A 15,951-nucleotide genomic window follows, 5' to 3' on the forward strand; every position below is an offset into this window, starting at 1 on the left:
AGAGGGTGCTTTCAGTACTTTGGAAATATTCAACTTATTTTAAATATTTTCAAAGGAACTACACTGGAACCTCTGTGATTGGTACAGAATTACCAAATCTGATGGTGTCCCAGTATTTCACCAGTAACAGTGTTCTCAGAAGAGGTTTTATGAATAGTGCTACCAGCATGGATCCAGCATATTTTCTTTGCCCTCAGTCCCCTAAACTCAAGGGAAGAAAATAATACAATTTTCCTTCATAGAGTATAGATAAGAAGCATTGTGGCACATAGAGGAATACAGGACTAGGTGACAGGGAACAGCTGCATTTTAGTTTTGGCTCTGAGATATTTTTAACCAAATCATTTCATCTTTCTAGGTTTTAATTTCCTCATCTATAAAAATGTAGATAACAATTCTTTTATCATTGAATATCTGGAATGATTAAATGAAACAGATCACAAAAAAAGAAAAAAATTATTGAGGAAACAATATATGCCAAGTACTATAGTTAAAGGTGGAACTCCTAAGAGCTCCATTAGACCCATGATTGTACCAAATTACAATTTTAAGTCAAATCATTAATAAAATGCTTTCAAGTAATCCTTATTTCACTCTAAAAGAAACTTTAATTTTAATACATTTTAAGGCTTACTATTACCAACTCTTAAAAGCAGAATAAATCAACAGTTGAAAAATAAAAATGCTTCCTATAGATATTTCCTTCCAAATGTGTCATCTGTTGGCAGACTAATAATTCATAGTAAAAATAATCTGTATGTTTTACATTTTTATAAAATATTTTTCAAAGGGGATACTAAATTGAGTGTAATAAGTTAAATAAGCAAACTAACTAAAATTTAACAATGGAAAAGTCTCACAAATTATTGTTACAATATTCTACTATACAAAGACTACTTTATAGATGGAAATCAATTAGTTTCATACAATATTTTAAAACATTCTATAGATAAAACTTCCTTAAACAGAATTTTAATCCAAAGTGTTACCCATCAAATTTGGGGGAAAAAAGGATTACATACATCAAAATACGCTAAAAGGGCACTTAGTTTTACCTGAAAATAAAATTCAGTAAAATCCAAAAAATAATTAAATATTATAGATTAAAAGCTTGAGCTGTTAAAATTAGAAAAATATCTAGGCATAACTATTAAACTACAAATATCACAAGAATTTAATAAATGTTTCAATAATATATTTTTCTATTAAACACAAATATACATATAAATATTTAGGAAGAATCCATAGCTTCTAGTTACAGATGACAAACCTGATAGGGTCGAGGCCGGGCGCGGTGGCTCACGCCTGTAATCCCAGCACTTTGGGAGGCCGAGGCGGGCGGATCACGAGGTCAGGAGATCGAGACCATCCTGGCTAACACAGTGAAACCCCGTCTCTACTAAAGATACAAAAAATTAGCCGGGCGTGATGGCGGGCGCCTGTAGTTCCAGCTACTCGGATAGGCTGAGGCAGGATAATGGCGTGAACCCGGGAGGCGGAGCTTGCAGTGAGCAGAGATTGCGCCACTGCACTCCAGCCTGGGTGACAGAGCGAGACTCCGTCTCAAAAAAAAAAAACAAAACAAAAACCTGATAGGGTCACAGCTTTTCATTTGACCTGATATACAAATAACTTGAAAGTAGTAAGACTCATATTTTTAATCATTTTGGTGTATAGTTAGGTCAGATTTTATTTTCAGCAGTTTTCCATAATTTCTTATTAGAAGGTCAGCTAGTTATGTGAAAAATAATTTAAAATTACTTTATATTTGATATTTAAAGTCTAGTTAGAATACATATGGCATATATATATCTTTATAAAAATAAACTATTGCTAGATTTTTTTCTTAGATTAGGTAGATAAATTAAAATATTCTAGAACATAATCTGAACTTAAAAAACAAAATAGAAATCACCAATTCAATCTGTAAATATAGCAGAAGAGTTCCTTTTATGTTTGACATATTGACCATATGTGTTTAGTATAGCCCTTTGAAATACATTTTCTACACCCTAAAACCTTGTTAAATAGAAATTTGTATTTTTTATTCAATCATTATTTACTAGGGAGTTTTGCTATTCAAACCAAAGGTTTTTGCAATTAAACCAAGGATTACTAGTTTTTCATTTTTTATGTTTAAGTGGTGTGGTATAACTCCTTTACATACCTTATATAATAAAAGGTATCAGGAAAAGCTATTACTCTTTAGATGTACAATACATAGTTACTTAGGTGATAAAGAGTTAATAAAAATTTCAAGGTCTGCTAAAGAATTTTGAAGTCCATCATTCATATCTTGACTTCTAAGAAATTTTTTCAGAGTATCTAAAGCAGTTATTGCCTCAGATTTTGATGGTAAAGGGAGTTCAGTTCCTGGAGATCCATCATCATCCTCTTCATCAGAAGTGTAAAATCCAGTTTCATCCAATCTACTTTCTTTGGTGCATACGGAATCACCATTTGGTGCTGCTTCACATGTCTCCAAATCGTCATCCAGGGCAGCATATTCTTCTATAGATAAACCTTCAGGAAATTCTACTCCTGCCCCCAGAGCATCAGCAACCAAATCCAGACCAGTATCCTTCTCTGCATTTGTTATGTCACTTTCTCCCTTTTGAGATTTGAACCCTGCCTCTTCATAGCTTTTAACAATAGTCTCTGGGGTTACAGCCCTCCAGCAAAGATGCAATGTATCAACTGCATCTAGTAGTGAAAATGTAAATTCTTTGCTACCTTCAACAGAGCTTAAAAATTTCTTGATAAGACAGTGTCGATATTTGATTTTAAGGCTTTTAATAATGCCTTGTTTCATAGCTATACATTTGGAAGATAAACATGATGGAAAGAATGCTAACTCAATTGATTTTAGGTTCTTTACCTCTGGATGTGCTGGAAAAGACTCAACAAAAATCACCACTCTTCGTTGCTGGGCTTGAAATTTCTCATCAAGCTTTCGCATCCATTGTTCAAATACATCTGAGGTCATCCATGCCATTCTGTTAGCTTCATAACACACAGGCAATGATTTTAAACCTTTGAAACAATGTGGATTTCTCTTTTTTCCAATGACAAGCAAAGGAAGTTTCTCTGAGCCATCCATGTTTGTGCCAACCACCAGAGTTATTCTGTCTTTGCATAACTTTCCAACTGAACATGTTTCGCCTTTAAATGCAAATGTATTGGTAGGTAACATTCGATAGAGCAGCCCAGTCTCTTTTATATTAAAAACATTTTTGGGATGATAATCATTTAAATAATAAGGAAGTACATTCTGGTACCAGACAGTCGAAGGGTCTACTGATACACCTGTAGCTTCTACAGGTTGAGCTCTGAATACTAAACCATACCTGGATTTAAAACGATCCAGCCAACCATTACTGCACTTAAAATCATTATGGCCCAGTTTCTGGGCAAAATCATTAGCTTTTAGACGTAACATCGGACCATTGACTGGTACATTTAGACACTGAGCAATTCGATACCACCTCATTAATGCCTCTTCCAGATCTGTGTAAAAAGCAGTTCTCAGTCTTTTTCTCTTTGGATCAAATCTTAGAGATTCAAAGGCTTCTAGAACTTTGTCTTTATTCTTCATAATAGAAGACAATGAATTTTTCTTTATTCCATATTCAGCAGCAATCTCTGCTTTTTTCTTGCCACTTTCCACTGCATTTATGATGTCAATCTTTTCCTCAATGGATAGGCTTTTCTTTTTCTTCACTGTTACAGGCAGAGTTGAGGCATCCACAGAAGCTTCTGCCATCTCAGCCAGTGCTTATGTAGAGATTACTCTTCTTATTTCCTGGTGACTGTTTCTTCAATTAAATTTGTTTTCCAGTATGATATAGATTGCTGCTTTCTATGCTACTTAATATACTAAAAGTTGGTAAGTGTCTAATAGTCTTATTTTGTAGGAACTTGATGACAAAATATGCTTTTTCAAAGATCTGAAGAAGAAAAATGTTATACGCAACTAGAATACTTTAGAAGAGAAACTTCCTTCTAAGAACCTTGTATAGCTCAGTTTATAGCTTACTCAGAGTTGTAAAAGTCAAGCTAAAATAGAAATCTCATTATATCAAACCTGTCCAGTCCTGCTGATGTATTTTTGGAACTTCAATCCTTTAAGATGATCCATTTTATCCATGCACACATTCAACCTCCTATTAATTCTCCATAGAAGGCCTCAGAGATAAGAAGAAAAAACGTTCAAAAGTTTTCATGCAACTATTACCCATTAATTGTCAAGTTTGTTCATGGTAAAGGAGAAAATGGTAGAATCCTTCTAGAACTTGCCAGTATATCTTCTTCTGTTGTTTGAAAATGTAAAAAAAAGAAAAAGCAATTTTAGCAATATGTCAATTGAATATTAAAATAATGCTTATACCCAACTATTATGCTCTTAATAATGAAAATAATAGAAGCATCGTTCTGAAAATACAATAAAGTTTCCAAGAGAAATGCTTACCTCCCAAGGGCCTCTCTGTAAAAGCTCTCTAGTTCTGTTCTACAGATTTGAATTCTTACTTGCCTTTGAATGCGTTATAATATATAGTTCTGAAATAAACCAGATAAATTTAATCTATTTTGAAAATGTGGGCTTACCAAAATTAAAGAACTAAAAATGATGCTGGATAGATGCTTGGTGGCTATTTTTCACATGAGGTCACAGACTGCACCCTCTAACTTCTCCAAAAGAAAACATAGACAGACAGTAGTCACAAGGTTCAACTTTTAATAGCACATGGGAGACAGTGTCTCTTTTATAGGAGTCTGACAGAAAATGCTTCGCTAAAAAATCAAGTGACAATTCTATTTAAAAAAAATCTAAATCCCATTCGACCTAAAAGCTTAAAAACCCAATACCTTTTTATTTTTATTATTTAAAATTTTTCTCTTCTCTTTTTTTTAAACCCTTATCCTGTTAGTAGGCTAAGAACTCAGTAACTTTTGTATTAATTTGACACATTAGCTGAATGTACAGAGGCCAGAAATACTGGACAAAAGGCATAGAAACAAACAATTAGGAGAGTATAATGCAGGAAAAGATGTAGACTACGAATAGGAAGGATAGTGACCACAAGTCTTAACGTCTCAGGTCCTCTACTTTCTATCTGTAAAAAAAAAAAGGTGCCAGGCAGTTCTGAATTGAGAAGTGACTCTGCTATTTAGCACTCATGTGATCCCAGGTCATTTACTTAACCATTTGAAGCTTCAGCTTTGTTATCTGTAAAATGGGAGTAACTACAGCACCTACCTCATTATTGTGCATTCAAAAAGATTCAATGAAAGAGTGTAAAGCACTTAGTACAGTATATAGTACTTTAAGAAAGTGCTCAACAAATGGGTGGTGATGATCTCATCATCATTATCTCTCTCATGTCTTTTGGCTGTGTGAATCTACAATTTGGAAAACTTTATAAAATCGTACTTGCAAACAGAAGCAAGAATCCCACCTTAAATCTATACTCAAAGTAAGGCTTTTCTTTTTTTTCTTTTCTTTTCTTTTTTTTTTTTTTTGAGATGGAGTCTCACTCTGTCGCCAGGCTGGAATACAGTGGCGCAATCTCGGCTCACTGCAACCTCTGCCTCCCGGGTTCATGAGATCTCCTGCCTCAGCCTCTCGAGTAGCTGGGACTACAGGCACATGCCACCACGTTCAGCTAATTTTTGTATTTTTAGTAGAGACGGGATTTCAACATGTTGGCCAGGATGGTCTCAATCTCTTGACCTTGTGATCTGCCTGCCTCGGCTGCCTCCAGCCTCCCAAAGTGCTAGGATTACAGGCGTGAGCTACTGTGCCCGGCCTAAAGTAGGGCTTTTCTTAAGCCATGAGAACAGTCACATGGCCCCAGATAGGCTCACCTATACTTTCCCAAGTCAGCACCTGCCTTATCAGAATCTATGGGGCAGCCAAGATAATAACAAGCTAATCTGATGAGCAGTGTTACTTCTGAGTGAGTGTGGGCACTCCATTCTTCTTGCTGGGCTTCCTGGTTTCCCAGGTGACGCACAACTTTTTGCACAAAATCTTTTGACAAAACTTTTGCCAAAATTCTTCTGCCCTTGTTGTCCAACTCAAAGGAGGAATTTTTATCACAGGAATTACAACCACTAAAGGAATTCTTTTTTTTTTTTTTAAAGTGTCATTTCGAAAGAAGTCTTAAAAATAATGATAGCCCAGGGTTTTAGTTTTTAAATGGTTTTACTACCTGTATTCCAAATAACTAAGGAGGAAGGTAAAACTGGATTTCATTGGTCCCACAGTTACAATGTGGTTAAGAGCAGTCCAGAATCCAGGCTTTTAAATGTCAAGTCAGCATTCTTTTCACTATATTACAGTATCTTTGAATCACACTGGTGGGGCCTCCTGTGACCATAGTTACAGATTCTATGCTCCCAGCACCAACCTAAGCCAGCAATTCCAATGCCTTAAAAAAACAAAAAGCAACATTAGGCCTCCATGGAAGAATAGGCCATTATGAATTCTGTGAACACAAATAGCAACTCTATCTGTCAGGGAGGGCTAACCTAAGTAATAAGATTTGACCATACAACTAACATTAAAAAATCTTGCTTGCATTATGGGATCTCTTCTTACATTTTCCTACAATGTCCTGTAAATGTGCAATTATTTCAAAATAAAAATAAAATTCTTGCTCTTATTAGGAAGATACAAACCTTCAGAAATTGACATAGCAAAAACCAATTTTTCAAAGACAAAACCAACCAAATTTACTAAGAGAAAGAGAATCTCCCAACTTCTTCCTTCGTTCCTTCCTTTTTTCCTTCCTCTTTTCCTTCCTTCCCTCCATTTTTCTTTCCTTCCTTCCTCCTTCCCCCAATCCCTCCCTCTCTTCCTCCCTCCCTTCCTTCCTCTCTCCCTTCTGCCTTATCTCATTTATCAGAAATAAAATCTATCATGTCAAACAATAAGGATTATAGAAAAGTAACTTGAATTTCTTCTTTTCCCATCCTGGTTAAAGCGATATAATATATACTATCAGAGATTGCTCATTATCTTGAGAAAATTGAAAATGTGATAACTTTATTTAGGAAGATTAGGTTTTTCTCCTGAGTTAACATTAGTCAAAGCTACAATTTTCCATGATAAGATACAATACATCTTTATTCCTAAAAACAATCACATTTCTAATGCCAAACAGACAAATTAGACTTTTTCCCTAGAAAAGAATAAGGCATCAATACTACCTGATCAATGAAGCTGACATTCTCCAAACTCCAACAGTATAACATCTGGGATATTCTTTTGCAAGGAGTAATGGCAGCAACTAATATTTCTCAGAATAGTCATCCTCTCAAGCTCATTAATCATTCTCCCTCTTGAAAATATTACAGCAGAGAAATGCTATTCTACATGTTAGGGAAAATTTTCTCTATGTCAACGGTTAAGCTAATCAGAAAATAAGAATATGAAAATCATCAGAAAAGACTCATCAAATTAATTTCAAATAAAGAAAACAATGGTCAATCCTACTATTAATAAGAAAAACATAAACCTTCTTTTAAAAAAAAACATACATTTTTGCTTTTGCCTATCAGAATGTCAGTATCTAGTGCTTGCTGGGGTGAGGTAACAGGTTGTTAGGAGGCACATAAATTGTTACAATATGCTTATGGAGGGCAAATTTGCAATATGATATACAAACCTTAAAACTGTATATAACGTTTTATCTAGCAAGTCTATATCAAGGATTTTTTTTTTTTTTTTTAAGACGGAGTCTTGCTTTGTCGCCCAGGCTGGAGTGCAGTGGTGTAATCTCAGCTAACTGCAACTTCTGCCTCCTGGGTTCAAGCGATTCTCCTGCCTCAGCCTCCCAAGTAGCTGTGACTACAGGCATGTGCCACCGCGCCCGGCTAATTTTTTGTATTTTTAGTAGAGACGGGAATTCACCATGTTAGCCAGGATGGTCTCCATCTTCTGACTTCGTGATCCGTTCTCCTTGGCCTCCCAAAGTGCTGGGATTATAGGCGTGAGCCACCATGCCCGGCCTATATCAAGGATTTTATCCCAAAAGAATAATTTTAGATGTAAAAATAATTTCTTACAAATGTATTAGTTTTCTACTGCTAATGCAACAAATTACTATATACTCAATGCCTTAAAACAACACCCATTTATTATCTCACAGTTCTGTAGATCTTAAGTCCAGGTGGGCTCAACTGGGTCCTCTGTTTAGGGTCTCACAAGGCAGAAATCAAGATGTTGGTCAGAAGCTAGGCTCTTATCTGGAGGCTCTGGGGAAGAATTTGCTTCCATGTGCAATCAGATTGTTTGCAGAATTCAGTTCCTCGCTGTTGTAGGACTATGGTCCCTAGTTTTTTCTGTTGGCTGTTGGCAGGGACTACTCTCAGCTTCTAGAGGCTTCCCTCAGGTGCTTGTCTGTGGCCCTCTTCATTTCAGCAATGGAGAACATTCCTCCTGTAGAATCTCTTTCACACTTTGCATCTCTCCGACTTCCTCTACTGCCACAAGCAGGAGAAAACTCTCTGTTCTTAAAGTGCTCACTTGATTAGGTTAGGTCTACCTAGAATATCGCCCTTTTGATTAATTCAGAGTCAATTGATTAGCAACCTTAATTACATCTCCAAAATTCCCTTGCAAGTAACATAACATAATCATGGAAGTAATATCCCATCATGTTCACAGGGAGAGGGAATTATATAAGGTAAGTGTCACTGGAGTTCATCTTAGAATTCTACCTACTACACAGGACTATTCCCTGCATTGCCATATAATTACAGACAAAACTGAAAATATGCAACAAAAAGGATTCATTCAATAAATTAAATATCTACATGCTGAAATACTATTGTGCCACACAAAGAGAATATTTAATGATATGAAAAAAATTCCATGATATATTAAGTGAAAAAGGTAAAATATAAAATTATACGTCAACAAATACAACATACACTAAAAATTACATCAGAGCAGAGGTTCATGGTTATTCCTACACAGCTCACTTCCAGCAAACCATAGGGTGTCAATAACAATTTGTTAAATAAATAAGGAAATATTTATCTACATACATATAAAGAAAAAAAAAATACATTGACCAAAATGTTGAATGTTCTCTCTAGGTAAATGAATTATAAATAAGTTCAATTTTTTCCTCTTTATAGTTAAAAACATTTTTACAGCTCTAATGTTCTACCTTTTTTTTTCTTCCACAACAGTCATCTTAGAATAATGTTCTACTTTTGCACCAAGTTATTAAAAAAAAAATCAGTATCAGAAAACATAAAGCTGGCATTCTTCCCATTCAGAATCTTCAGGGGTAATGAGGCACTCTCCTTTTATCAGTAGTTTATACCCCCCTGCAGAGAATCAACTACTTTCCAAACTTAAGAAAGCACTTACTCATTGTCTTCTACAGATAGATATCAACTATATCCACTTAATCCTGCTTGTACCATTACCCTAAGTAGCAGGAGTTGCTGGTATTCTTGAACTTGCCTGGTATGTAGCAGACAACATATTTCCATAACTCAACTAGAGTTGGCCAATTTCCTGGTGCTATAAGAGAATCAAATAAGTCCAAAGTTCAGTTTCCCAAAAAGCATCTTATTTATAATGGAAAACATGCAGAACAGTAGTATAAAGCAGACTGAAATGGGAGCTCAAATCAAAGGCTGTAAGATCCAAAAAGAGGGAAAAGTGAATTCTCATAGGGAGGATAAATAATGGGTTCATGACAGAAGTAGCATCTGAACTCAGCTGTAAAGCATGGATAGGTACATCACAGGTAAGGAAAAATAGGAAAACATTTCTGCAGATAAGAATAGAGAATAAAGCATGGAAGAGGGAAATATGCAGTTTGAAGCATATTAAACAGTTCTTTGCAACTCAAGTTTCATACCTATGTCTATACTGGTATTTATACCTATCTCTATTAGTTGGCTAACTCAGCACTTTTCCTTCAGGTATATAAAAGAGAGTGCTCATTTGCAAGGTTGAGGCCAGATCTTGGTAAGCCTTTAATGCCAGGATAAAGAATTAGACTTCATTGAGTATGCCACAAATGCCATTCAGGGCTACTAGAATTCCCCACAAGCCCAATGAATAAATAGCACCTGATTTTTCAAAAGCCAAATAAACAGCTAATAGCAGTACAAAGTTAAATGAGTAGATAATCTCCATGTCATAAGTATATACGGAAGGCAGCTATTCCCTTTTTTCTTATCTCTCCAAAAATAAATGACAATTCAGAGAAAAGTAGTAATCTTCTACTCTAAACAAAATGAGCAGGCAGGGTCCCCCAAGTTTTGGGGCAAAGGAGGAAAGGAAGAAAAGAAGGCAGAGAAGAAGGGAGGGAGGGAGGGAGGAAGGAAGGAAGGAAGGAAAAAAGGAAGGAAGGAAGGAGGGGAGAAAGGAAAAAAGGAAGGGAGGGAGGGAAGGAGGAAAGAAAAAGCGGAAGAAGGAAGGAAGAAGGGAGGGAGACAAGAAGGAAAGGAGGAAAGAAAAAGAGGAAGGGAGGGAAAAAAGGAAGAGAGGGAGAGAGGGAAGAGAAAACAAGTCTCCTCTAAGCAGGGCCAGGCTTAAAATAATGTTTTTCAGTTAGTACCAAAAATATTCCCCAATCCAAAGAACGCTGGCTGCTGCTTCCATTGTCTCAAAGGATGTATAGAATTCCACTATTTTCCATCACCAGCTGAAGTAGTTTCTAGTGTTTTCTTGGAGCCAGACTACATTCTAATTTCCTTCAGGGCAGTGGAAATCATGGAAAGATTAATCCTGTGTATAGATAGCCTTGCACAGCTTAATACTGTGGATGAGGATTAATCATACACAGTACCAGAATTCACTGAAGAGTATCTAACTTGGTTAGCATCTTCACCAAGCAGAAGTTAGCATTAGTTCCAAGTCCATCTGAATCTCCATCAAAACCATCAGCAGCTGCCAAGGAAACTATGAACAAACTAAAGCAAGTCTTCACCTTTCCAAAACAAGAGACACTTCTGAGTCTAACAGTCTAATAGTTAGACTAACTTTAGTCAAGCTAAGCATCTCCAAACTCAAGAGACAGCTAGCAGGAATCCTTAAGACAACAGCCAGCCAAAACAATTCAGTATTCATTGTCCACATCATTCAAGCACCGCTGAGTCCTACCCTACACTTCCTCCAAGTCACTCTTCTGAAACCCTAGGAACAACACTTGTACTTAGCTGCAAGTTCTGTAGTCGCTCAGTTCCTACACAATTACAGCAGTAATTAATTTAGATTGGGATTATTTTCTTATAATTGAGAAGACTAATGGTCTCCAAACCAACAAGATGGCTTTGCACAGAAAAATCCACAGTAAGCTATAAGAATTGAAATTACAGTTTGAGTGGGTTGGCATACATATTTGCTCCTTTCTTTTGTTTAAGACAGAACCACTTAAGATGAGAGATTTGTGTTTTGGAATTTCAGTACTATTTTTGTAAGAGGTGGTATCCTAGAGAGCTCAATCAATATTGTTATACGTTGGAAACATTTATGGTGCCATAGGTATTTACTATTCACAGATCTGGGGAAGATACCTGCCAGGGATATTTCACCACACTGAAACTCCCTGGAAATCTGCAGAGGTAGAGCTCTGCCTTTGGGCATTAGTCATTAAAAATATCTTGTCAGCTACTGTGACAAGTAAAGGCAGCTGAGAAGTACAGTCTAAAGAATGGTAAATCTCGCCATGTGCACAGTTACCCTTCGCATTTCTACAAGCGAAATGGGAGTAAAAATGAGCATTCAAAGCTGTCAAAGGAAAAGCAGTCCAGCAGTTCGAAGGGATATTCTGTGATGGACCAACTGTATAGTACAGTGTGTAAATGAACTTCAGGTCTATCTAGCGCCACGGCGGAGCCACACTTTCCCACCATTGAGCGCGGGGCATGGGGAGAGTAGTGCAGGTTGGGGCCCCGTTTAGGAAACTACGAAGGGCTCTGAGAGAGCGAATTGTTCAGCAGTTTCCGTGACAGGACAATGATCTATTTAAGAAGTAATGGGGCAAGCAAAGAAAGCAGAGCTCGGTCATCCGGAAAAAGAAAGAGAAGCCGGAAAGAAAAGTATCAGGGAATCTACTGTGAGAGAGCGAGCAAAGCAAAAAGCGATCACAGATCCAGAGCAAGTAAGGGCTCAGGGATGCCGGGTCCGGGGGTCTAGCCTTTCTGAAGGGAGGGGGCTCCCCAGGAACGGGGGCAGCGCGAGGGAGCGCCCGCATTCCGTCTGCTGCCATATCTTCGCATTCTCCCCACCACCCCCACCTTCCCCGCGGGACTGGAATAACCTTCTTCGTGCTCTCCGGTGGCTGAGAAAGCAGCTTTCGCTCTTCTGTGGTAGCGTGGCAGTGAGCTACATCCACCTCCACCCTCCCGGCACCAGCTCACGGTCTGTTGGGGGGACTCCTAACGTGTGAGGCTAGGGTGTGTGAATGAAAAAGAGGGAGGCGGAGGCCTCCTGGAGACCTTCGACCTCTCAAGACCAGGCAGGGGCGCCCTTCCACAAGCTCCCAGCTCTAGCCGGTGCCTCTGGCCCCGCGCGCACATCCTTCTACTATTAGGTCGCTGCCAGAAAATTACCCGGGCAACGACACCGCCGGAGTCCCGGATGTGGTTGCTAGAGCAGCAGAGGGAGGGGCGTAACCCGCCTCCCGGAGAAGGGCGGGGAGATCCTCGTGGGAGGTGCGCTGGCACCACCGAGACGTGGCCGGGCAAGGCCGGATTGAGGCAGAGAGAGGCCGTACAGGGCCAGGGACAACGCTACTTCCGGTCTCCTCACTTCCGGCTTCGCTGCTCTTGGTGCTGGTTCTGGAGGCCGGGTTGAGAGGTTGCCGGTCCGACTGTCCTCGGCGGTTGGTCAGTGTGAATTTGTGACAGCTGCAGTTGCTCCCCGCCCCCGAGCTGCCGAGGTGCGTGGGGGAAGGGGAAGAAGGAAAAGGTCCGTGTCGCGTTTCCGCTCACTTCTTGCCAGGGTTGAGGCGATTCCAGAGAGCGGCGGAAGGGATAAGCGTCGACTTAGAAGCTACCGAGTTCCCCTAAGACAGGTGAGGGCGGAGCTGGCTCGCCTGGGAAAAGGCGGGGGAAAGATGGTTTGAGGTGGCTGGTGGGGCGGGCACGTTGCCTCCGGGTTCACCGTTCCGGACTTTCACAGGGCACGCCTCTCCTTAGTCTGTGCCATATCTGCCCAAGTGTTATGCCTTTGGTTTCTTCTGTCCTTCATTCCTCTGTCCCTCTGAGTGTGCCCCCGAAACAGTCGAGTGAAGGTGTAGAACCGGCCCTTGCAGGGAGGCACTCTCTTGGCTTTGCATACATTGGGTGGGAAAAGGGGTTGCAGGATCCAGAATCCGGACCTTTCTTGACAAAGTGTCGGAGTCGGCCACCTTCAGGCTTGGTGTCCAACCCTCCTCTCCCTGCATCCCCAACTTCCTCTCTCCCGCAGTGGGAGGAAGGGAGATAGTGATAGTCCCTCTGAGAGGTTCATCTAGCAGTGTGCAGGGAGGAGTCTTGCCTGTGAAATGTCCCAAGCCTGACTGTGCGTCTGAGGACGTTCAAGGAATGCTGGAGTTTTGGAAAGGGAGTTGTGCGATTGTCTTCTGCTCCGTTCCTGTTTGCCAAGTTACTACTGTTTACGTGTCTAGGAAACGGAAATAATTTTTTAAAAACAGTTTTTAGACGCTAGACGTTTTTCTCTTTTACTTTATTTTGTTATTACTTCCTTTGTTTTGTTCTTACCTTCCTCTTGAGCCCTTTGATTTCAAAAAGTTTACACTTTATACTTCCTGCAGATCCTTTAGCCACTTTTAGGATTTTTGTCCCCCGCCCCTACCCTCTTTTCTCCTAAAGTATAAATTTCATCTAACTCTATTCTTATTTGATAAGGAAAAGCCGGAAGAGATCCAGAACTTCTCATAAACTTTTGCTTTCATACTTTCACCTGTAAGGGTGTGTTCATGTTTGCCATTTAATTAACTTAATTGGCATAGAAATGTGCACCAGAAATGGTTACCTTAAGTCAGCCGTCTGTTAAGGCTTCAGGAATTGGCCTTTTCTTTTTTCTTTTCTCTTTTTTTTTTCTTTTTGAGACAGTCTCACTCTGTCGCCCAGGCTGGAGTGCATTGGCGAGATCTCGGCTCACCGCAACGTCCATCTCCCAGGCTCAGGCGATTCTCCTGTCTCAGCCTTCCCAATAGCTGGGATTACAGGTAGGCGCCACTACCGCCTGGCTAATTTTTGTATTTTTAGTAGAGACGGGGTTTCACTGTGTTGGCCAGGCTGGTTTCAAACTCCTGACCTCAAATGATCCGCCCTCCTCGGCCTCCCAAGTGTTGGGATTACAGGCGTGAGCCACCGCGCCAGGCCGAATTGGCCATTTCATTGCTGTTCTCTGAGAGCGGCTACAGATGACTGTATTTTCCTACTGTCTTAATTCTACTTTTCTTTCGTTTGTCCTGTGGTGTTTTTTGTTTTGTTTTCCTTGCTTAGCATGACCCACGTCTTCTCCCAACTACCAAGTCTAACACACTTTTATCTGAGAAAACAGAGAAGATTTCTAATGTATTTTCTGGATTAAATCCCTGCCTCAGTTACTTTAGTTTCTTTTCAAATTGATAAACTGGTTTTCCTTGGATTATGATTTGCCTTAATCCTGGATGATGACTTGGGGTTCATGGCCTAAGGGTCAACAACTTTCAGGGGTCTTCTTCATTTCCACCCCTGAAATTATATGCAGTTTTGTTTGAGTGAATTTTTTTCCCCCCTAGGGAAAGTGTCCATTCTTTTTATCAAATTCTCAAAGGAGATATACAGCCTTTTGATAGATTAAAACCACCACTTAGGCAGTGTCTTGTTGAAGTTAGTGAAAACAGGTTTTGTGTGTGTGTGTGTGTGTGTGTGTGTGTGTGTGTGTTTTCCACTTAGGCAGTATCTCGTTGAAGTTAGCGAAAACAGGTGTGTGTGTGTGTGTTTTTTCCCAAACTGTGCAAAGGAGATATATAGCCTCTTGATAGATTAAAACCACCACTTAGGCAGCGTCTTGTTGAAGTTAGTGAAAACAGGTAGGGGTGTGTGTGTGTGTGTGTGTGTGTGTGTTTTCCCAAACTGTAAATTGTTTGCTTTGGGACCAAGGAAAGGAGAATACAGGGATTCTTCAAGTTTGATATTGAAATCTCTACTTTAAAACGTGTTTCTAAATTCCTTCCTAGACTTACAGAAGGAAATGAGGCTGCCCACTTTATTTCCTGATTTGTGGTTTTGAGGTTTCTTTTTAGGGATAGCTGTTTGTGGTCAATGCTCTGGAGATCCAGTGGATTTACAGACTGATGCGCCTATCTTTAATATGTATTAAATATCACCAACCAACTAGGCACAGTTCAGAGTAAAAAATTTAAATTCTAGTTGTATTTTGCTTTCATTTGCTTAATTTTTTTTTTGCTTGAGCATGTACCTTAGGACTTGATTTGGCTTTGCTAGGAAGAACAAACAAGGTGTTTCAGTGGCGTGGTCCTTTGGAATGTTGTTGCTTATCTTGACATCCACTTTCCCTCCATTCTGTATGAGATATTTTAATGATTGTTTCTCTCTTGTGAATATGTTAGTATCCTTCCAAGCTTAATGTAAGTTTTAGAATACATATTTGAACTTACTGATTTGGTTGTGAATTATTTGTTGATGGAGGGTTGCAGTTCTAAAGGTCTGATACTTTTTTTTTAGAACGTTAACTTGAAGAGACCTATACAGCTCATCATAGTCTATCTTGAGTAACCAGTTTCTTCTGCTCACAAAATGAAATAAGTTTTCCTCTGTCTAGCAACCTCACTTCGGGGAGCAGTCAACATAAGTTTATAGAGAATAGCTTATGCTAGGCTGGGCATGGTGCCTCACGCCTGTAATCCCAACACTTTGGGAGGCTGTGGCAGGTGGATCACTTGATGTCAGGAGTTCAAAACC

At 39.2% G+C, this 15,951-nt stretch overlaps 2 protein-coding genes across 13 annotated transcripts in view; one reads left to right on the plus strand and one right to left on the minus strand.

The window, feature by feature from the left end:
- Positions 1-1,992: 1,992 nt before the first annotated feature.
- Positions 1,993-12,540, minus strand: TIGD4 (tigger transposable element derived 4). 2 transcript variants are annotated; one of them, XR_009212927.1, is made up of 3 exons: positions 12,294-12,530; positions 4,469-4,557; positions 4,091-4,310 (listed from the first exon to the last, which is right to left on the minus strand). XR_009212927.1 is itself a non-coding variant. In XM_032148349.2 (2 exons), the coding sequence occupies exon 2, from the start codon at positions 3,761-3,763 to the stop codon at positions 2,225-2,227; it is 1,539 nt and encodes a 512-aa protein (XP_032004240.1). In that variant the 5' UTR covers positions 3,764-4,310; positions 12,294-12,540; the 3' UTR covers positions 1,993-2,224. The 2 variants fall into 2 exon arrangements, 1 of the variants encoding a protein (XP_032004240.1); XM_032148349.2 differs by lacking the exon at positions 4,469-4,557 and having other exon boundaries at positions 1,993-4,310; positions 12,294-12,540.
- ARFIP1 (ADP ribosylation factor interacting protein 1) overlaps positions 12,111-15,951 on the plus strand; it is a 132,507-nt gene continuing 128,666 nt past the window's right edge. For 5 of the 11 annotated variants that reach the window (XM_058436829.1, XM_058436828.1, XM_058436835.1 and 2 more), the window contains exon 1: positions 12,689-13,049. The gene's annotated coding sequence lies outside the window, so the exon portion shown is untranslated. Of the gene's footprint in view, positions 12,135-12,268; positions 12,395-12,688; positions 13,050-15,951 lie in introns of those variants that run through there. The other 6 variants (XM_058436830.1, XM_058436833.1, XM_058436832.1 and 3 more) reach the window with 3 other exon arrangements.

Source organism: Hylobates moloch, unplaced genomic scaffold (genome assembly GCF_009828535.3).
Source record: "Hylobates moloch isolate HMO894 unplaced genomic scaffold, HMol_V3 SCAFFOLD_3, whole genome shotgun sequence".
Classification (NCBI taxonomy): domain Eukaryota; kingdom Metazoa; phylum Chordata; class Mammalia; order Primates; family Hylobatidae; genus Hylobates; species Hylobates moloch.